General features: G+C 46.5%; 1 protein-coding gene across 6 annotated transcripts in view; it reads left to right on the top strand.

Moving 5' to 3' along the window:
- Positions 1-23,635, top strand: part of LOC134339794 (pyruvate carboxylase, mitochondrial-like) — a 978,567-nt gene that overhangs the window by 175,078 nt on the left and 779,854 nt on the right. For all 6 annotated transcript variants that reach the window (XM_063036574.1, XM_063036571.1, XM_063036570.1 and 3 more), the window contains one exon: positions 2,749-2,867. In XM_063036574.1, coding sequence (XP_062892644.1) covers positions 2,749-2,867 — 119 coding nt within the window. The remainder of the gene's footprint in view (positions 1-2,748; positions 2,868-23,635) is intronic.

Raw genomic sequence — 23,635 nt, forward strand, 5'->3', positions numbered from 1 at the left:
GACTGAGAAAGAAGATGAGAAGTCAGAGTTAGAAGGTGGGGGAGGGGAGGGAGAAACACAAGGTGAAAGGTGAAACTGGGAGGGGGAGGGGGTGAAGTAAAGAGCTGGGAAGTTGATTGGGGAAAGGAATACCGGGCTGGAGAAGAGGGAGCCTGATAGGAGAGGACAGAAGGCTAGGGAAGAAAGAAAAGGGGGGAGGAGCACCAGAGGGAGATAGTGGTCAGGTAAGGAGATAAGGTGAGAGAGGGAGAAGGGAATGGTGAAGTGAGGCATTACCGGAAGTTCGAGATATCGATGTTCACGCTATCAGGTTGGATGCTACGCAGACGGAATGGAAGATGTTGCTCCTCCAACCCGAGTGTGGCCTCATCACGACAGTAGAGGAGGCCACGGGCTGACATGTCAGAATGGGAATGGGAAGTGGAATTAAAATGGGTCCCACTTTTTGTGGCAGACAGAGCATAGGTGCTCAACAAAATGGTCTCCCAATTTATGTCAAGCCTCACCAGTATACAGGAGGCCACACTGGGAGCACCGGACACAGTAAGTGACCCCAACAGACTCACAGGTGAAGTGTCGCCTCACCTAGAAGGACTGTTTAGGGCCCTGAATGATAGTGAGGAGGGAGTGTAAGGGCAGGTGTTGCACTTGATCCGCTTGCAAGAGTAAGTTCCAGGAGGGAGATCAGTGGGGAGGGACGATTGGATAGGGAGCGATCCCTGCGGAAAGCTGAAAGTAGTGGGGGGGGGAGAGCGAAAGATGTGCTTCGTGGTAGCATCCTGTTGGAGGAGGCCGAAGATTCGGAGAATTATGTGCTGGATGCAGAGGCTGGTGGGGTGGTAGGTGAGGACGAGAAGAACCCTATCCCTGGTGGGGTGGCGGGAGGATGGGGTGAGGACAGACCTGTGCGAAATGGAACGCTGGAAATCCAAGGATGCGGTTGAGGGTAGTGTTGATGGTGGAGGACATCCCCTTCTTCGTCCTGGTAAGAGAAATCTCATCCTAAGGGCAGATGTGGTGGAGATGGAGGAATTGAGAGAAGGGGATGACATTTTTACAAGTAACAGGGTGGCAAAAGCTATAGTTCAGGTAGCTGTGAGAGTCTGTGGGTTTATAACAGACATCAGTTGATAAGCTGTCACCAGTGATAGAGACAGAGACTGAGGAAGGAGAGGGAGGTATCGGAAATGGACCAGGCTGGAAGTTGGAGGCAAAGCTGATGTCGATGAGCAGGGCATGGGTGCTGTGCACTCACTGATGTAGTGTCAGAAAGCTGAGGGGGTGACACCAGTGCGGGCTTGGAACACAGACTGTTGCACATAGCCAACAAAAAGGCAGGCATAGCTGAGACCCATGCGAGAACGCAAAGCTACGCCTTTTGTCTGTAGTGAGTGGGAGGAGCTAAAGGAGAAATCATTGAGAGTGTGTGTGTCTGTGTGTCTGGAGGTGTTCTATGGCCAGTGCAGTCTCAAAGGGGTTTCACTTGCATGTATTTCTGTAGGGCTGGTAATAGGGAGAGGTAGACCTTCCTGGGGTGAAAATTTCTTCCCTTATGGTTGGGGAACTGAAGCACAGCCAATAACAGTGGTGCAATATTTATGGAAAATAGTACAGTTGACGTTTTGGGCCGAGACCCTTCGGCAGCTCTTCTCCATGGAGAAGAGTAAACAGTCAACGTTTTGAGTCAAGACCTTTCTCTCAGCCCGAAAAGTCAACTATTCACCCTGTTCCATAGATGCTGCCCGGCCTGCTGAGTTCCTCCAGCATTTTCTGTGTGTATATGTATAGAAACTTTTAAATGGGATCAGCTAACAGCAGAAGTTACTTGCAATCGGGTCTTGGACTGAGGAGAGAGGGATATTTGCGTTTGGGCCTTGGACCGAGCAGAGAGAGATATTTGTGATTGGGTCTTGGACTGAGGAGAGAGGGGTATTTGTGATTGGGTCTTGGACTGAGGAGAGAGGGATATTTGAGATTGGGTCTTGGACCGAGGAGAGAAATATTTGTGATTGGGTCTTGGACTGAGGAGAGAGAGGTATTTGAGATTGGGTCTTGGACTGAGGAGAGAGGGGTATTTGCGATTGGGTCTTGGACCGAGGAGAGAGAGATATTTGCGATTGGGTCTTGGACTGAGGAGAGAGGGATATTTGAGATTGGGTCTTGGACCGAGGAGAGAAATATTTGTGATTGGGTCTTGGACTGAGGAGAGAGAGGTATTTGAGATTGGGTCTTGGACCGAGGAGAGAGGGATATTTGCTGTTGCATCTTGGACCGAGGAGAGAGAGATATTTGAGATTGGGTCTTGGACCGAGGAGAGAGAGATATTTGCGATTGGGTCTTGGACTGAGGAGAGAGGGATATTTGAGATTGGGTCTTGGACCGAGGAGAGAAATATTTGTGATTGGGTCTTGGACTGAGGAGAGAGAGGTATTTGAGATTGGGTCTTGGACCGAGGAGAGAGGGATATTTGCTGTTGCATCTTGGACCGAGGAGAGAGAGATATTTGAGATTGGGTCTTGGACTGAGGAGGGAGGGATATTTGCGGTTGGGTCTCGGACTGAGGAGAGAGGGGTATTTGAGATTGGGTCTTGGACTGAGAGGAGAGGGGGATATTTGCGGTTGGGATTTGGATGTGTAGTGGGTTTGTAGGAGTGTGCAGATTGGCACCAAATGACCTGCTCTCACAGTACTGCAGTACTAACCTGCTCTGACCTGCAGTAAATTCACTCCTTGTGTTTCCTTCTCCAGGTGGGCTACGAAAATGCCGGCACGGTGGAATTTCTAATCGATAAGCACGGCAAGCACTTTTTCATCGAGGTCAACTCCAGGCTTCAAGTAGAGCACACTGTTACTGAAGAAATTACTGAGTAAGTGGTTCATTGCTAATTAATGATAATGGCTAACTCTGCAAGCATTTTAGATGGAGTTAATGAGGTGATTGTATCGCCACGAGCCACTTGAGGAAATAGATTCTGTGATCACAGTGCAGGAACATGAACGTAATCAACTACAGCTTATTTCTCCTGGGAGAGCCCCACATGTTCCATCGCTACTCAAGCGTTTTGCTTTTCCTTGCAAATTTCTTCTTTTTAAGAATTGAATGTTTGCTGTAGCAGTAAAACAAAAGCACAGAAGCAGGAGTTTATTTTCTTGCTTAGGTGCTAAACATTTAATTATATACTGTGATTCTTTCTGCCCCCCCACCCCCACTTTCTGTTGTCTGGTACGTGAACACAGCCACACTCTTCCACAGGTGATAAACGGAGCTGTCTGTTTGATAGCTTCTGTGTGTGTGCTTGTTCTGACTTATTAAGCAGCTTGTACAAATTTGCAAATTCGTCTGTGTGTGTGTCAGGAAATGTGTTAATTTCTGCAACCGATGAATTACTCACCTTAAACAGTTTACCCCTCAGTCTCAGCAGCGTGCTTGCCATTTCTTTGAAGTGTATCCGTGGCGACAGAAGCTGGAATTGTGCGGCTGGAAAGTTAGCTGGACGATTAGTGGAAGCATTCGAGATTAGAGAGGCGTAAGGAAGGAGAAGGCAATCAACAATGCTGATTGTTGTAGAGAATCTGCCTACACAAGAATTAAAGGCAACAGGAGGATCTTTCTACTGTGTTGTGGTTGGGAAAGTGTTTATTTACAGTGCTGTGCAAAAGTCTCAGGCTCGGTGCCTAGGCCTGTGGCTATACTTCCCAGATTCTGCATTTGAATCGTTTTCCTCACGCCACTCTTCATTCTTTCCCTCGTTATTTCTGATCTCTGAACTCTTGTCCCTGATCTTTACACCAGATGGAACAGAACATTATAACATCATCAAGGCCATTTTTGCTTTTATATACAGTACTGTGCTAATTCAGTAGATAAGACCTTTGCACAGTAGTGTAGTAATTTTATGTATTGTACTGTACTCTGCCACACAAAAAATACCCAAATTTCATGACATATGTGAGTGATGATAAACCTGATTCTGATATGGGTCTCTGTTGTGGACTGAGAGTGGGAAGGGGGCAGGGAGATTCAACTTTATTGTCATTGTGCCGAGTACAGATACAAAACCAATGAAATGCATTTAGCATCTGAGCAGAAATGCAAACAGTAGTATTATTTACAAAATAACTGCGAATAAAAGAAGTGCTACAGCACACACATATAAAAGTATTGAGACAGTACAATATGGGTGCAATACTGCTTAGCGCTGTGATGTGAGGTTCAGCAGGGTCACAGCCTCAGGGAAGAAGCCCTTCCTGTGCCTGCTGGTGCGGGAGTGGAGGCTCCTGTAGCGCCTACCGGATGGGAGGAGAGTAAAAAGTCCATGGTCAGGGTGAGATGCATCCTTGATAATGCTTTTTGCCCTGCCCAGGCAGCGTTTACGGTATATGTTCTCAATGGTGGGCAATTGGGTGCTGATAATCCGCTGGGCAGTTTTCACCACACGCTGGCGTGCTTTGCGGTCTGATACGGGACAATTGCCATACCACACTGAGATGCAGTTGGTGAGTACGCTCTCAATGGTACAGCGGTAAAAGTCCGTCAGCATCCTGGGACTTTATATCAGTATCGTGAGCTTTCAATAAACCAATTGTTTGGAATCAAATGACCTTGCCTGGTGTCTCAGGGCTGGGTGTGTCTGTACCCACCCCTGACACTCCTTCTCTGTCACCTGTCCCACACCTCTCCCACGGCGCCCCACCCTCACCATTCCCAACATCTTTTGCTCCCGCCAGATTTACAAACTCCCTGTCTGCTCCACGTTGGCAAATACAGTACTGTGCAAATGTCTTAGGCCACCTGGTAATATATATGAGCCTGAGAGTTTTGCACAGGACTGTATTTACTTATTTGATGTAGAGATACAGTGTGGAGCAAGCTCGTTCAGCCCAACAAGCCAGAAACCCACCGACTTAACCCCAGCATAATCACTGGACAATTTTCAATGACCAACCAGTGCGTCTTTGTGGTGTGAGAGGATACCCACGCGCTCACAGGGAGAATCTCCACAGTCGGTGCCGGAATTGATTCCGAATTTCATGTGGGAGGAGACATGAAAGGCCCTTCTGACGAAGGGTCTTGGCCTGAAGGTCAACTGTTTACTCGTTTCCATAGATGCTGCCTGACCTGCTGAGTTCCTCTGGCATTTTGTGTGTGTTACTTGGAATTGCAGCATCTGCAGATTTTCTCTTGTTTGTCACGTACAGACTTGCTGGATTTGGTCTTTAAGTTTAGTACCTGGATCTCAGAAGTGGGAGCCACACCCTCACCACCTCCTGTGGAATGATTTCAACTACTCTGGCTTGAAATTGGTCTCTTCATTCCAGGATGAAAGCGTTCTTAGATTCAGGTGACTGGTGCAAGGCTGGCCTTGGATACCAATGTTCCCAAAAGCTGCAGCTGGGAATCACATTAACCACGGCTTGCAGCCGTCAGGACTTCTCGAGTTGCTGTGGGCCAGACGGAATGCCGGGGCTGCTAGAGTTAGGTGCATTCCCCTGTCCTCACTGTTGCTGGACTGGCGCCCAACACCAGGAGAGTGGTTTGGCATGGCCTTTCAGCACCGTTGGCATTGTTTGCAATGAGTTGATTTTAGCAAGAAGGAATTGATTAAATTTTAAATATTTATTTGCAATTCGATTTTATCATGCTTTCGCTTCTGAGCCATAAGTTTTCAGTTTGACTGGTAAGCAAAGGATGGAGAGCTGTACACCCATTGCTTGTCTATCTCCTAGTAAACTAGATAACCAGGAGCTGGTTAACTGAAGTTTCGTCAGATGATCCAGACAAAGTGGTAGCTGAGAATATAAATCTGAGGCTTCTGAGAAAGCATGGCGTATACAGTGCTCACTATCCGCGAAGTGGAGGAGTGAGGGACTTGGCTGAGGAAATCGCAATGGCAACATTTTATACTTAAATGATTAAATAAAAAATAGTTCTGGCTTTTGCTTTGTCAGAGGTTATTGCAAACCTCTGTAGTGCCCAACCCTGCACTCAGTGTCAGTAAGAGCAAAGAATTGATTGTGGACTTCAGCAAAGGGAGGTCGAGGGAACACACTTCAGTGCTCATTGCGGGGATCAGAAATGGAAAGGGTGAGCAGCTTCAGGTTCCTGGGCATCAACATCTCTGAGGGTCTATCCTGGGCGCAACGTATTGATGCCAATCAAAGAACGCACAACAGTGGCTATATTTCATTAGGGGTCTGAGGAGATATGGAACATCAGAATCTGAATCAGGTTTCTTATCACCGGCATTTGTTAACTTAGCAGCTGCAGGACAGTATTTGATAACATAAAAATGAATAATAATATATATTAAATAGTTAAATAGTGCAAAAACAGGAATAATATTAAGAAAAAGCAGTGAGGATTCAATGGGACAGGAGGTCTGGGAAGAAAGACAAGGAGCGGGGCGGGGGGGGGGGACCCAGAGGATGGGCAAGGGAGAATTCAGAGGGAGAAAAAGGAGAGTGAGAGAAAGAATGTGTGTATAAAAATAAGTAACAGATGGGGTACGAGGGGGAGGTGGGGCATTAGCGGAAGTTAGAGAAGTCGATGTTCATGCCATCAGGTTGGAGGCTACCCAGACGGAATATAAGGTGTTGTTCCTCCGACCTGAGTGTGGCTTCATTTTTACAGTAGAGGAGGCTGTGGATAGACATGTCAGAATGGGAATGGGATGTGGAATTAAAATGTGTGGCCACTGGGAGATCCTGCTTTCTCTGGCGGACAGAGCGTAGATGTTCAGCAAAGCCGTCTCCCAGTCTGCGTCAGGTCTCGCCAATATATAAAAGGCCACATCGGGAGCACCGGACGCAGTATATCACACCAGTCGACTCACAGGTGAAGTGTTGCCTCACCTGGAAGGACTGTTTGGGGCCCTGAATGGTGGGAAGGGAGGAAGTGTAAAGGCATGTGTAGCACTTGTTCCGCTTACACGGATAAGTGCCAGGAGGGAGATCAGTGGCGAGGGATGGGGGGGACGAATGGACAAGGGAGTTGTGTAGGGAGCGATCCCTGCGGAATGCAGAGAGAGAGGAGGAGGGAAAGATGTGCTTAGTGGTGGGATCCCGTTGGAGGTGGCGGAAGTTATGGAGAATAATATGCTGGACCCGGAGGCTGGTGGGGTGGTAGGTGAGGACCAGGGAAACCCTATTCCTAGCGGGGTGGCGGGAGGATGGAGTGAGAGGAGATGTACGTGAAATGGGGGAGATGCGTTTAAGAGCAGAGTTGATAGTGGAGGAAGGGAAGCCCCTTTCTTTAAAAAAGGAAGACATCTCCCTCGTCCTAGAATGAAAAGCCTCATCCTGAGAGCAGATGTGGCGGAGACGGAGGAATTGCGAGAAGGGAATGGCGTTTTTGCAAGAGACAGGGTGAGAAGAGGAATAGTCCAGATAGCTGTGAGAGTCAGTAGGCTTATAGTAGACATCAGTGGAAAAGCTGTCTCCAGAGACAGAGACAGAAAGATCTAGAAAGGGGAGGGAGGTGTCGGAAATGGACCAGGTAAACTTGAGGGCAGGGTGAAAGTTGGAGGCAAAGTTAATAAAGTCAACGAGTTCTGCATGCGTGCAGGAAGCAGCGCCAATGCAGTCGTCGATGTAGCGAAGGAAAAGTGGGGGGCAGATACCAGAATAGGCACGGAACATAGATTGTTCCACAAAGCCAACAAAAAGGCAGGCATAGCTAGGACCCATACGGGTGCCCATAGCTACACCTTTAGTTTGGAGGAAATGGGAGGAGCAAAAGGAGAAATTATTAAGAGTAACGACTAATTCCGCTAGACGGAGCAGAGTGGTGGTAGAGGGGAACTGATTAGGTCTGGAATCCAAAAAGAAGCGTAGAGCTTTGAGACCTTCCTGATGGGGGATGGAAGTATATAAGGACTGGACATCTATGGTGAAAATAAAGCGGTGGGGGCCAGGGAACTTAAAATCATCGAAAAGTTTAAGAGCGTGAGAAGTGTCACGAACATAGGTCGGAAGGGATTGAACAAGAGGGGATAAAACCGTGTCAAGGTATGCAGAAACGAGTTCGGTGGGGCAGGAGCAAGCTGAGACAATAGGTCGGCCAGGACAGGCAGGTTTGTGGATCTTGGGTAGAAGGTAGAAACAGGAAGTGCAAGGTGTGGGAACTATAAGGTTGATAGCAGTGGATGGGAGATCCCCTGAGCGGATAAAGTCAGTGATGGTGTAGGAGACAATGGCCTGGTGCTCCTTAGTGGGGTCACGATCGAGGGGTAAATAAGAGGAGGTATCCGCGAATTGTCGCTGTGCCTCGGCAAGGTAGAGGTCAGTACGCCAGACTACAACAGCACCCCCCTTATCGGGGGGTTTAGTAATAAGGTTAGGATTAGTGCGGAGGGAGTGGAGAGCAGAGCGTTCCGAATGAGTGAGGTTGGAATGGGGACAAGGTGCGGTGAAGTCGAGAAGGTTGATGTCCCGTCGGCAGTTAGCGATAAAGAGATCCAGAGCAGGCAGAAGACCAGAGCGGGGTGTCCATGAAGAAGAGGAGGGTTGAAGACGGGAGAAGGGGTCATCGGTGGGGGTGGAAGAGTCCTTGCCGAAGAAGTAAGCTCGGAGACGGAGACGGCGGAAGAAAAGTTCCACATCATGGCGAACACTTTTGCCTATCACCTGTCTGGCTCTTGGCTCCATCCCTCCCCCTCCTGTCTTCTCCTATCATTTTGGATCTCCCCCTCCCCCTCCAACTTTCAAATCCCTTACTCACTCTTCCTTCAGTTAGTCCTGACAAAGGGTCTCGGCCTGAAACGACGACTGCACCTCTTCCTAGAGATGCTGCCTGGCCTGCTGCATTCACCAGCAACTTTTATGTGTGTTGCTTGAATTTCCAGCATCTGCAGAATTCCTGTTGTTAGTGAGGATTCAATGTCCATTTAGAAATTGGATGGCGGAGGGGAAGGAAATGTTCCCGAATTGTTGAGTGTGTGTCTTCAGGCTCCTGGACCTCCTCCCTGATAATAACAATGAGAAAGGGGCATGTTCTGGGTGAGGGGGTCCTTAATAATGGACTCTGCCTTTATGAGGCACTGCCCTTTGAAGATGTCCTGGATACTACGGAGGCCAGTCCCCAAGATGGAGCTGACTAATTTTACAATTGTCTGTAGCTTCTTTCGGTCCTGTGCAGCAGACACCCTCCCCCATACAAGACAGTGATACAGCCTGTCAGAATGCTGTCCACGGGGCATCTGTAGAAGTTTTCAAGTGTTTTAGGTGAGAAACCAAATCTCTTCAAATTCCTGATGAAATATAGCCACTGTCTTGCCTTCTTTATGGCTGCATCGATATTTGGGACCAGGTTAGATCCTCAGAGATCTTGACATCCAGTAGCTTGAAACTGCTCACTCACTCCACTTCTGATCCCTCCATGAGGATTGGTTTGTGTTCCCTTGTCTTACCCTTCCTGAAGTCCCCAACAGTTCTTTGGTCTTACTGACGTTGAGTGCCAGGTTGTTACTGCAGCACTACTCAACTAGCTGGTATATCTCGCTCCTGTATGCCCTCTCACGTCCATCTGAGATTCTACCAACAAACATCAGCAAATTTGTAGGTGGTATTTGAGCTATGCCTAGCCACACAGTAATGGGTATAGAGAGAGTAGAGCAGTGGGCTAAGCACACAGCCCTGAGGTGTGCCAGTGTTGATTGTCAGCGAGAAGGAGATATCATCATCAATCCACACAGATTGTGGTCTTCTGGTTAGGAAGTTGAGGGTCTAATTGCAGAGGGAGGTACAGAGGCTCAGGTTCTGTAACTTATTGATCAGGACTGTAGGAATGATGCTGTCAAACACAGAGCTGTAGTCAATGAACAGCATCCTGACACAGGTGTTTGTGTTGTCCAGGTGATCTAAGGCCGTGTGAAGAGCCATTGAGATTGCATCTGTTGTAGACCTATTGTGGCGATAGGCAAATTGTAGTGTGTCCAGGTCCTTGCTGAGGCAGCAGTCGGTTCTAGCCAAGAACCTCTGAAAGCAAAGGAGTTTCACCAAACGCACTCACAAATTTCTGTAGATGTACAGTGGAGAGCATTCTGACTGGTTGCATCACCGTCGGCTGTGGAGGCTTCAATGCCCAGGAGGCTGTAGAGGGTGGGAGACACAACCAGCTTCATCACAGACACAAGCCTCCCACTTTCAAAAGGCATTGCCTTCAAAGGCAGCAGCCATCATGAAGGCTCCTCTCCATTCAGGACATACCCTCTTCTCATTATTACCATTAGAGAGATGCTACACAAAGCTGAAGACCCACACTCAGAATTTTAGGAACGTCTCTTCCTCTCGGCCATCAGATTTCTAAACGGTCCATGAACATAAACTCACTATCCCTTTTCTGGACTGTTTATTAATTTTATTCCAACTTGTCGTAATATTTATGTCTTGGACGTAGTGCTGCCACAAAACAAGTGTAATGCCACGTGTCAGTGACAGAACACCTGATCCTGCACCACGTGGGAACTCCACGATGCCCTCCATGTCCCAGGCAGCCGTGGGCGCAATAAGTGTCTTTAGCTGAAGGAACGTTAGCCGCAGCTGACCAGGCAGCCGTCTGTCCATCCGTCGCTGAGGATGAGTGTACTGATTATCAGGGGTGCCCATCCCGCAGCTCCAGAGAGTGAGTGTGGTTATCAGGCACAGGAGCAGAGTCAGGCCATTCAGCCCATCGAGTCTGCTCCACCGTTCCATCACGGCTGATTTACTATCCCTCTCAACCCCATTTTCCCGCCTTCTCCCTGTAACCATTGATGCCCTGATTACTCAAGAACCTATCAACCACCACATCAGATCCCTTTTAATTCTTCCCCCCCCCACTTTAAAGCTATGCCCTTTGGTTCTAAACACCGCTACCCTGGGGAAAAAGATGGTGACCATCCCTCTTGTCAAAAGTCCAATGTCACCATATACAGCCCTGAGATTCATTTTCTTGCGGGCATTCACAACAAATCTGTGACAGAAAGACCGCACGAAGTTGGGGTTCAACCAGTTGGTATGTGCAAAGCAAGAAAACAAGCAATAAATTCAGTGAACGTGAGATGAAGTACACTTACCCTTGTACACCTGCTGGTGAGAATATTGGGCCTTGTCCGTTGCTATGGAAACCGCCTGACCTGTTTCAGTCCCACCTTTTTGAAGAACCAGTTCCCAGTAACCCAGCCAACTGAAGCTCCCCCCCTCTTTTTCCTCAACTCCTCACCCAGCACTGTTCTCCGACCTCCGCACTCAAAGGTGGGCGCCACTCAGAATTCCCTGCTTCCCAAATGGTCTCCTGATTACTGAAAAACTACCTGTGGGACCTCTGTCTTTTGGTAAGCTATTGATACCACAATATCTGGTTTGTGACTGAACCTTGCATCTTGTACCAGGGAGGCAGTGGACTATTCTGGGACCATGCTGGAGGAACTCAGGAGGCCAGGTAGCACCTGTGGAAAAGAGTGCACTCGACCTTCTGGGGCAAGACCCTTTGGCAGCAACTAAATACTTCTGTTGACCATACGCTTCCTGGCAACAATCACTGCAAGTAAAAGTCAGCAACTTCCCTTTGGACTTGGAGGCAATTTGACATGGCAGAAAAGAGGCGAGGCGAGGTGGCGGACCCATCACCAAGAGCATGAAAGATTGGGCAACAGGCCGAGGGGTCCAGGCCCCAGATGCAACGGGAAATGATGTGCAGTTGGAGACTTACAGGCCACATCGAGGTGGTGAAGTCCGGCGTATCCAAGCAGCAGAACTCGTTGTTCGGACGGAGAGTTCAGAGCTGTCCAGACTGAAAAGGTCAGGGTGTCGAGGCGAGGCGAGGTTGGATCACTGCTTACTCGTCTCTGACGAACTATGGGACTCTCTTCAGAAACAAGAGAGAATCTGCAGATGCTGGAAATCCAAGCAATACACACAAAATGCTGGAGGAACTCAGCACTGTGTGTTTTACGGAATTCTCTTGTGGACTTCAGTTTAGAAACGCTATTTGGCTTGCGGTTACAGTTTGTGTGATTTCTTTTTCAGTACACATTGGGTGTTCGGCGGTCTTTCTTATGGGTTATTTTATTCTTTTATTTTTTATTGGTTCCCTTTTCATGGGCCTGCTGTGGTTTTTATTCTCTGCACATTGGGTGTTAGGCAGTCTTCTATTTATATAGCCCCTGCTATGGGTGAATAGCCCCACTGCCTTGTGGACAGCCTCAGGAGAAACAAAGGCACCCAGAGTGCAGCCCATATATTGTTTTCTGGCTGCCTGTTAGGAGAGGAACCTCACGGTTGTATAATGCATACACACTTTGATAATAAATTTACTTGGAACTCTACAGATGCCAAGGAGAAGACTATAAATCTGTATCACTCTCCTGACATTTCTCTCTCCTGATACAACTCACCGAGCCATATGTTATGCCTTTGGAATTGAGCAGGTCAGGCAGCTTCTATGGAAGGGACGAAATGTGGATGTCTCGGGCTGAGACGCTTCATCAGCCTGCACGGTGCAGACAGGTTGCCACTGGAGCAAGTGGGTTTGAGTTGTAGGGAGAGGCTGGATGGCTGCGACTGCTGTCTCTGGGATGAAGGAGGCTGACGGATGATCTTACAGATCAGGGGCTCCTGACCTTCTTGATGCGATTGACCCTTGCCATTAATGAGGGGTCTGCAGTCCCCGGTTATAGACGGTTATAAAATTGTGAGGGCTGTAGAAAATCCCACAAAAAGTAGTGGATTTAGCCCAGTCCATCACAGGTAAAGCCCTCCCCACCACTGAGAGTATCTATATGGAGCATTGTAGCAGGAATCAGCATCCATCATCAGGGACCCCACCACCCAGGTCATGCTCTCTTTTCACTGCTGCCATCAGGAAGGAGGTACAGGAGACTCAGGTCCCACACCACCAGGTTCAGGAACAGTTATTACCCCTCAACCATCAGGCTCCTGAACCAGTGAGGATAACTTCAACTCTGAACTGATTCCATCGGGAAGGAGGTACAGGAGCCTCAGGTCCCACACCACCAGGTTCAGGAACAGTTATTACCCCTCAGGCTCCTGAACCAGTATGGGTAACTTCACTCAACTTCACTTGCCCCATCACTGAAACGTGCCCACAACCAATGGACTCACTTTCAAGGACTCTTCATATCATGTCCTCGATATTTATTGCTTGTTTATTTTGCTTTGTTACGTACCCCGTAACTGGGTTGCCAAACCAGCAGAAATGGACCACTAGTTGGAGTCTGGTTTACTGGAAGCTAATAAAGTTTTATTAAAGAAATAAGTAACACAGTACTCTAATCGTACGGATATAAATGCAACAGGTTAGCAATGATAAAACACTCATGTACACGGAACTAGGGTAATAGGAATCAACCAAGCTCTATCGCAGTCTAGGGGTAAAATGATCAGTCTTAAGTGACGCAGAGTTCAGTTCAGCTTAGTACAGTTCGCAGTAATCGCTGTTGTGCCGTTGGAGAGAGAGAGAGAGAGATATGCAAATCTAATTCAGCAGACCTTTGATGTTCTTCGCAGTTGGCTTTCAGGCGGACCCTTTTTATGCCTTCTCTGGTCACTGACTGTGACCCCTCCGTTCCGGATACGACCGTTCTTCTGCGGTGAACTAGGCACCCAGGCAAGGGCGGACACACACACCAGGTTCCCGCCGATCGTACCTTTTCACCCTGTCAGTCTATGGTCGGTTCCCTCGAACCAGACCTCCAACTCCCACCAACTTGTGTGGGCACACCGCTCTTCCAGGGTGTCGTTATCTTGTGATCTCGTGGTGTGTCGTGTCTTAGCGAACTTGTTCTTTTTATTCCCCTGCTGGGGTATCGCCTGTCCATCAAACTTCAAACAGTTCAGGTTCAAAGCAACCGGTCTGTCAATATTCTGAAATGTGTTTCTTTCTCGTTAATCTCTCTCTCTTCTCTCTTGTTAGCATTTTGAATGTTTCTCCATTGTCTCACTTATCTCTCTCTCATTAGCATCAATCTTCTGATAACTTGGTTTTTCGTCACAGCTTGTTATTTGTTATTATTATTTTTACATTTTCTCAGCTTAATCTGGTAAAACCCAAGGTACAGGTTTAGCCAAGCAGACTCATTTCTCAATTGCTAGGAACTTTCAGACTAATCTTGTGTTGTTTAGTATTGTGGCTTTCTGGAGAGTTACATAAATATTGCTATGTAGGGCTAATTGTTTAATGCTATTGTGTAGTGACTTTGGGACAACACCAGTTGTAGATATTACTATTGGGACAATGTATACCCTGTTCATATTCCATAGTCTTTCAATTTCCTCTTTTAATTCAGTATATTGGTGATTTTCACTTATTGATTTCTGTATGTCATGTGCGTTTGGAATGGCTATTTCTCTGTAAGTAAGTTCTTCCTGCTGGTTTATCTTGTAATATTATTATTATTATTTATTTTGCTCTCTTTCTTTTTGTATTTGTTCAGTTTGCTGTCTTTTGCACTCTGGTTGTCTGTCCTGTTGGAGTGGTCTTTCATTGATTCTATTATGGTTATTAGATTTATTGAGGATGCCTGCAAGAAAATGAATCTCGAGGTTGTATATGGTGACATATATCTACCTTGGTAATAAATTTACTTTCAACTTGGAAATGGAAGGAAGTTTGGTGAACAATGTATGTGGGAGTATCAGATTACAACTATGATGGAGAATTACAGCAAGGCCTTCACACTTGTTGTTGGAGGGTCAGTGTAAAGAACAAGGTCGGGAATTATGATCACAGTCACAATAAAGAAGCTACCGTAGCTCTCAGCAGGGCTGATGCTAATTGTCTCTGTCTGGTCTGTCTGTCTCTCTCGCTCTCTCCTCCTTCCTCTCCCCCTCTCCCTCTCCCTCTTCTCCATCTCTCTTCTCCATCTCTCTTCTCCATCCCTCTTCTCCATCCCTCTTCTCCATCCCTCTTCCCCCTCCCTCTTCCCCTCCCTCTTCCCCTCTCCCTTTTCCCTTCTCCTCCTTCCCCTCCCCCTCCCCTCTCCCCATCCCCTCTCCCCATCCCCTCTTTCCCTCTCCCCCTTCCCTCTTTCCCTCTCCCCTTCCTCTGCCTTCCCCCTTTCCCCCTCTCCCTTCCCCCCTCTCCCTCTTCCATCTAGCTCTCCCTCTTCCTCTCCCTCTCCCTTTTTCATTATTAATCTTTTTATTGATTTAGAGAAAACATATATACAGACAAGTGGAGAATTATCTCAAATATATATCAGCAACAATATAAACAAAAGATAAAATAGATATTATCATAATCATACATAGTAATAAGCAAATATGCAATATATAATAAAAAAGGTTCAGCTAATTCTCCTCTTATCAATTCATAAAGAGAGAAAAAAAAACTTTAAATTTAAAATAAAGAAAAAAAAACCCACTGCACTAAAAAAAAGAGAGAAAAAAGGGGGACTGGGCAGTCCATTCGGAGAATACAACCAAGAAAAAAGGAAAGACTTTCTGATGAAATCTAAAACTTTGAAAAAATGAAATAATTGGAAAAATTATAAATCAACTCAAATGAAAATATAAAATAAAAGGTCGCCATATTTGCTCAAATTTAAAGGATGTATCAAATGTCCGATTTCTTATTTTCTCTAAACTTAAACAGGTCATAATGGAGGAAAGCCAAAAAAAGACAGAAGGTGGATTAGAATCCTTCCATTTCAATAAAATGGCTCTCCTGGCCAGTAAAGTCAAAAAGGCTATGATACGTTGAGCGGAAACAAGAATATTTCCTGCTTTTGATGGGATAATCCCAAAAATTGCCGTAAGTAAATCAGGTTGTAAATCAAGATCCAAGACTTTTGATAGCATTTTAAAAACATCTCTCCAAAAGTTATCTAGCTTTATACAAGACCAAAACATATGAGTTAAAGTGGCCACCTCAATATTACATCTGTCACAAATAGGATTAATGTTGGAAAAAATATGAGCTAGTTTGTCCTTTGACATATGGGCCCGATGCACTACTTTGAACTGTATCAAGGAATGATGGGCACAAATAGATGAGTTATTAACCAAATGAAAAATTTTACTCCATTGATTATCTGAAAAAGACTCTTGAAATTCTGATTCCCAAGCACGTTTAATTTTATCATTAGATGTTATTCGTGAATTCAATAACCATTTATAGATTATAGCTATCAACCCTTTTTGAAATGGTTTAAGCTGAAAAAGAGCATCTGTCATATTAGGTGGATAAACAGAAGGGTAATTTGGCAATAAACCACATAAAAAATTCCTAATTTGTAAATATCTAAAAACGTGTACATTAGATAAATCATATTTATCCACTAACTCAGAAGAAGACATTACACAATCCCCTGAAAACAAATCTGAAAAAGTTATTATTCCCTTGGTTTTCCAAATTAAAAAGGCCTTATCCAAAATTGATGGTTTAAAAATATAATTGAGATGGATATTACTAGAAAGAATAAAATTATTTAACTCAAGAAATCTACGAAATTGAAACCAAATCCTTGATGTATGTTTAATAATGGGATTAAAACCTTATCTACTAATCTTAGAAAACAAAAAGGGAATGGGAGCTCCCAGTAAAGAGGCCAAAGAGAAACCCTTCACTGAGTTTTCCTCCAAATCCAACCATGAAGAACATTCATGTATATCTGAACAGTGAATCCAACCTCCCTCTCCCTCTTCTCCTCCTCTCCCTCTTCTCCTCCTCTCCCTCTTCTCCTCCTCTCCCTCTCCTCCTCTCCCTCTCCTCCTCTCCCTCTCCTCCTCTCCCTCTTCCCCTCTCCCTCTTCCCCTCTCCCTCTTCCTCTTCCCCTCTCCCTCTCTACCTCTCCCTCTCCACCTCTCCCTCTCTCCCTCTCTCTCCCTTTTCCCCTCTCCCTCACTACCTCTCCCTCTTCTCCTCTCCCTCTTCTCTCCCTCTTCCCCTCTCCCTCTTCCCCTCTCCCTCTTCCCCTCTTCCTCTTCCCCTCTCCCTCTCCACGTGTCCCACTCCACCTCTCCCTCTCTACCTCTCCCTCTCTCCGCTCCCTCTCTCTCCCTTTTCCCCTCTCCCTCTCCCGCTTCTCTCCCCCTCCCCTCCCTCTCCCTCTTCCCCAGTCCCTACCCCTTCCTCTCCCGCTCCCCTCTCCCCCTCCCCCTCCCCTCTCCCTCTTCCCCTCTCCCTCTTCCCCTCTCCCTCTTCTCATTGCTACCATCATGGAGGAGGTACAGGAGCCAGAAGACACACACTCTATGATTCAGGAACAGATTCTGCCCCTCTGCCGTCAGATTTCTGCATGGACATTGAACCCATGGACATACCTCACTGCTTTCAAATTTCTATTTCTGCACTATTTATTTAATTTCACTGTTTAATATATACATAGTCTTACAATAATTCAGTATTTTCCAATGACTCTGTATTGAATTGTACGGCTGCTGCAAAGACAAATTTCACGACATATGCCAGTGATACTAAATCTGATTCTCATTTTGATTCTCCTGCCTTCCCCCTGTAACCTTTCACGCCCTGACAAATATTGACCTACACTTTCAATATACCCAATGATGTGGCATCCACAACCATCTGTGACAATGAATTCCATAGATTTATCACCCTCTGGCTATAGAAATTCCTCTGCATCTCTGTTCTGCAGGGATGCCCTTCTGAGGCTGTGTCCTCTGGTCCTAGACTCCCCCCCCTATAGGAAACATCCTCTCCACATCCAGTCTATCTGTGTCCTCTGGTCCTGGACTCTCCCCACTATAGGAAACATCCTCTCCACATCCACTCTATCTGTGTCCTCTGGTCCTAGACTCCCCCCCCCCATAGGAAACTTCCTCTCCACATCCACTCTATCTGTGTCCTCTGGTCCTAGACTCCCCCACTATAGGAAACATCCTCTCCACATCCAGTCTATCTGTGTCCTCTGGTCCTGGACTCTCCCCACTCTAGGAAACTTCCTCTCCACATCCATTCTATCTGTGTCCTCTGGTCCTAGACTCCCCCCCCCCCATAGGAAACTTCCTCTCCACATCCACTCTATCTGTGTCCTCTGGTCCTAGACTCCCCCACTATAGGAAACATCCTTTCCACGTCCACTCTATCTGTGCCCTCTGGTCCTAGACTCCCCCACTATAGGAAATACTCTCTCCACATCCACTCCATCTGTGCTCTCTGGTCCTAGACTCCCCCACTACAGGGGACATCCTCTCCACATCCACTCTACCTGTGTCCTCTGGTCCTAGACTCCCCCACTATCGGAAACATCCTCTCCACATCCACTCCATCTGTGCTTTCTGGTCCTAGACTCCCCCACTACACGAAACATCCTCTCCACATTCACTCTATCTGTGCCCTGTGGTCCTAGACTCCCCCACTACAGGAAACATCCTCTGCACATCCACTCTATCTGTGCCCTCTGGTCATAGACTCCCCCACTATAGGAAACATCCTCTCCACATCCACTCTACCTGTGTCCTTTGGTCCTAGACTCCCCCACTATAGGAAACATCCTCTCCACATCCACTCTACCTGTGTCCTTTGGTCCTAGACTCCCCCACTATAGGAAACAGCCTTTCCACATCCAGTCTATCAAGACCTTTCATTGAGATCCCCCTCATTCTTCTAAACTCCAACGAGTGAAGGCCCAAAGCCATCAAATGCACCTCACATGTTAACCTTTTCATTCCTAGAACCATTCTCGTAAACCTCCTCTGGACCCTCTCCAATGTTAGCATAACCATTCTTATAGAAGAGGCCCAAAACTGCTCACAATAGTCCGAGTAGGGTTTGACCAATGCTTTATGTAAGTATGAGGTGAGATGGAATGTGGGATTTGAGGCACAGTTATTTCACACAGAGATTAGTTGGTGTCTGGAACTCACTGCCTGATTAGCTGATGCAGGCAGCTGCTCCCATAACACTTGGGCATGTACTTGATGAGGGCACAGAAATCGGAGTCCGACCCTGAGGCTGGAGACCAGAGAAGACAGACTATTTTGGGCTCGAGGACTGTGTATATACATGGGTGGAAGTGTGGTACAGGGTTTGTTTGCTGTTGTTGTTTTGTTGTTTGTTCTGCCGAGTGTTATAGGCATGGTCTGTTGTTGGCTGACTGTGTGGTGACACTTGTAGGCTTTGGCTGTGTTGGTTTTTAACGCAAACGATACATTTCACTGCATGTCTCGGTGTCTGCGTGATAAATGAACTTGAATCCAGAATCTAGAATTCCTTAGTTGCAATCAGTACTGTTTCTTTCGCAAGGTGTTAAACGGTTACCGAGGATCTGGGGCAATCCTGGATGGATTGTAATTCCAAAGGATGAAGATGACCAGATGGTGTAATGTCAGTGGGAGAGTATTTGTCTGGCAGTATTCATAATTCAGTCAGATTCAACAGGGTTACGGGAAAGAAAAAAAATGAAATAGGATGACTGATTCCAACTTGTCGGGGGGGGGCGGCGGTGGTGGGAATGACTAATTATGCCTGAAGTAATATAATAAATATAGACTGGAAACAGCGAGTTGAAAATAAATCAGTCCCTGAACTCCTAGGTGTTATGTTGGTTCTTAACAAAGGCAAACTTAGTGTGGGTTTAGTGATAGAACATTTTTCGTACAGGACAGCTTCAACTCAACACTTAGCGCGTATAATCAGCTCATCATCATCACTTCCGATTCCAGGGTGAGCCCCCTGCATTGCCCACTGGGAAATGAAGTTCTTTATTGTGTACACATGTAATAGGACATGTTCCCCCTTTAAGGAAAACAAACACAGTACTATGTCCTCATAAACCTGCAAGGGACAACAATCCTTTCCAACAAAGTTAACTTCAATTGTAATGAGTAAATACGGTCCCTGATTCACACTCCAACTCTCAGTCAGTCTCTGAGGTGGTTTAATGATCCTTTTTAGTTTGCTATTTGTTTTGACAGATGTATTGCTTTCATTTGCTGTATTAATATTAGTGCCCTGATCAATATGTTAATTTCTTTCACATCCTTCTGCAAGATCCACTTGGTCCTTGTTCTTGCTGTGTGACAATTGTTCACCCCATGTGCCCCGTAATGGAGCCCTGGACCGCATCCATGTGATCAGTGAGTCTTTGCACAAATTCCAACTGATTCTGTCTTAATTCAAGCCGGCTGGTGGTGTAGTGGCATCAGCGCCGGTCTTCAGAGCGAAGCTCCCTTGCACGCTTTCCAGCCATGCTGGGTTGAGCATCGACCTAGCAACTCAGCCTCGTAAAAATAAGAAAGCCTGCTAAAAAAAAATGCCTTAAAAATGATGGCGTCCCGATGACTCCATTCGGAGTTAAGGGCTTTCTTCTTCTTCTTCTTCTGTCTCAATTCATCGAGCTCCTTCTGTTTGCTTCAGGTCTGTGTGGTCTCCGCATCTTCCTTTTTATTTTTCCTCTCCAACTTTGGAGAAGATCCTGGAGGTATTTTTGATTTCCAGTCTTTAACTGGATGTCGATGAGAGACAGATTGTGAATGAAAGCTGCAGGGTGTGGAAGCAAGACTGGTGACTTCTTCATCATGATCACTCTGTTCAGCACTGGCAACCTGATTGTCATGCTGGTGTAGCTGGTATGGATATCTGTGGAAGGTGGAGTTCTTGTGCTTCTCTTGCAAAACCTCTGGAGTTCTCATGGATGCAGTTACAAGTTTCTCACGTTACATATGTGAAGTATCCAAGCCCCTCAAATCCCCTCATAGTCTTCCATCTGTGAAGTGTGGTTGTCTTTGGTCTGTGAAGCCACTACGGAAACTCTTTCCACCAAGTTGAACTTTCCCCATGCACTCAGACCTAATATTGGCTTTACTCTCTTTTCTACAATCAGTAACTGTGCCTTTCGGTGGTGCCCCTTGTGCTAAAGGTCACTATACAGCCCCCTTTTACTGGAACATTCTCTCCAGTATAGCCAGTCACTTTAAACATCACTGGGTAAATCTTGCTTTTTATTTTGGGAGTCCTGTAACCATCCATGGATAATAGATTCACCTGGGCTCTGGTGTCAAACTTGAATGGAATTACTGTCTCATTCACAGTCACTGGAACAATCCATTCTGTCTTACCAGGGTCCACAGTCTGTAGAGAATCCACAAAGACTTCTTCCATTTCCTCAGCAACCATGTGCTCCTTTCCCTTGGTAGCTCTAGCTTTGCAGCACTTTGCAAAATTGATTCTTCTTTCCACAATTATTGCAGGGCTTTCCGTAAGCAGGACAGACTCTGGAGTGTGCCTTTGCTGTCTGAGCCATATTGTTGCTTTGTGCTCTGCTTCTCTGATCTCACAGCATGAACTATTGTGCCTGGCGTGTGCAGTGTCAAAACTTTGCTCATTTGGTCTCGCCTGCCCTGCATGTATCCAGCGTCAAATCTTCTGCATGCAGCAATCTTTCTCTGAGCCCGTTATCTGGGATTCCACAAGCTATCTTGTCTCTGACGAGTGAGTCTCTCAAATCTCCAAACTCACAGGACTTACTCAGGGTGTGAATCTCAGCTAAGTATTGATCAAAGCTAACACCTTGTTTCTGGTCACAGGAGAAGAACTTATATCTCTCAAACATGATAGAAACACAGAAAACCTACAGCACAATACAGGCCCTTTGGCCCACAAAGTTGTGCTGAGCATGTACTTACTTTAGAAATTACCTTGGGTTAACCAAAGCCCTCTACTTTTCTGAGCTTCATGTACCTATCCAGGAGTCTCTTAAAAGACTGTATTGTGTCCAGCTCCACCACCGTCACTGGCAGCCCATTCCACGCACTCACCAATCTCATGCCAACTTCTGATGCCATGTAATGCCTGGCCCGGGTAAACGCCAGCACGCTTTATTTACAGAACGGCTTCAGCTCAACCCTGAGCTCGTGCGACCAGCTCACCATCGTCACTTCCGGTTTCGGGGTGAAACTCCCGCATAGCCCACTGGGAACTGAAGTTTTTTATTCTGTAGATGCATAATAACTCATGAGGAAGGAGATTCTAGTGGTTCAGGGTAGACATGTTCCAAACAAAGATAAGGGCAGGGTTGGTACATCTAAAGCCCATCAGACAGTGAGGTCTACAGAGGAAGAGATGACTAGGTTAGGCAGTGAGAGCTTAATATGGCAGAAGTCATATTAAAGTCTTAGGCACATATATATAGCCAGGGTGCCCAAGGCTTTGGTATAGTACTGTAATAATTTTATGTATTTTAAACAATCAACGTGTAAAAAAGACAAACTGTGCAAAGAATAATAATGAATAAATAAGTAGGTAAAATAAAATTGAGAACATGAGTTCAGAGTTGAGGTGAGTGAAGTTATCCTTACTGGTTCAGGAGCCTGATGGTTGAGGGGTAATAACGGTTCCTGAACCTGGTGGTGTGAGTCCTGAGGCTCCTGTACCCCCTTCCCGATGGAATCAGTTCAGAGTTGAGGTTATCCTCACTGGTTCAGGATCCTGATGGTTGAAGGGTAATAACTGTTCCTGAACGTGGTGGTGTGAGTCCTGAGGCTCTTGTACCCACTTCCCGATGGAATCAGTTCAGAGTTGAGGTTATCCTCACTGGTTCAGGATCCTGATGGTTGAGGGGTAATAACTGTTCCTGAGCCTGCTGGTGTGTGTCCCGAGGATCTCGTTCTCAGGAAGGAGTTGAAGGTCCCCGAGGTTACAGGGATGATTTCTTTGAATGGTTCTGGGGGTGAGGGACTTCGGAGTGTAGAAGCTGGAGCTGTGCCTGGAGCGAAGAAATTTGAGAGAGTTGCTGAAGGTCATGATAGGTGATTCAGGGTAAGTTGAAAGGAATTCTTTCCCTTAGCAGATGGCTGGAGGATGAGAGAACATGGACAATTAGAAGGGGGATGTGAAGAGAATAGTTATCAGCTGGCACTCTCTGGCCATAAGGCTCTTGAAAACAGAATCAATCAGAGATTCCCAAAGGCAACGGGGTTGGAAGAAGAGAAAGTAATTTGCCGAGCTGAGAGGGATAAGTGGGAGCGTGTTGACTGCTGAACACGGGAGCAGGCTCTCGATGGACGGAATTGCTGTTAGGATTCGGTTTCCCAGCTATTTCCATTTAATTGATTTGTAGTCATTGACAAGTCTGTTTGAGAGTCGCAACTGTGAGCTGATGTTTTCCAAACTGTGGTGACGTGAGAGGGGCAGGCATGATGGTGTCACTGGACTGATGCAGGATGGTGGGGAGGGTTTGTGTATCCTGCACAGCGGGGCGGACGTGATGGTGTCACTGGACTGATGCAGGAAGGGGGGGTGGAGGGAGGGTGCGTCCTGCGCAGAGCAGCGGCTGTGGGCCTAGTACAAGGTCATCATAGTAGTGAGGTTAGAACATTGAGACACAGAGCACAGGAACAAGCCCTTCAGCCCCAGATGTCTGTGCTGACCAACATATACTCTGTGGCCACGTCCTGTACCTAATAGGGTGGCTACTGGGTGTATGTTCATGGTCTTCTGCTGTTGTAGCCCATCCACTTCAAAGTTCGACGTGTTGTGTGTTCAGAGATGCTGTTGTAATGTGTGGTTATTTGAGTTACTGTCAGCTTGAACCAGTCTGGCTATTCTCCACTGACCTCTCTCATTAACAAGGTGTTTTCACCCACCTTGCTGCTCAGTGGATGTTTTTTGGTTTTTGCACTATTCCCTGTAAACTCTACAGCAGGGGTTCCCAACCATTTTTATGCCATGGAC

Source organism: Mobula hypostoma, chromosome 30, assembly GCF_963921235.1.
Source record: "Mobula hypostoma chromosome 30, sMobHyp1.1, whole genome shotgun sequence".
Taxonomy (NCBI): domain Eukaryota; kingdom Metazoa; phylum Chordata; class Chondrichthyes; order Myliobatiformes; family Myliobatidae; genus Mobula; species Mobula hypostoma.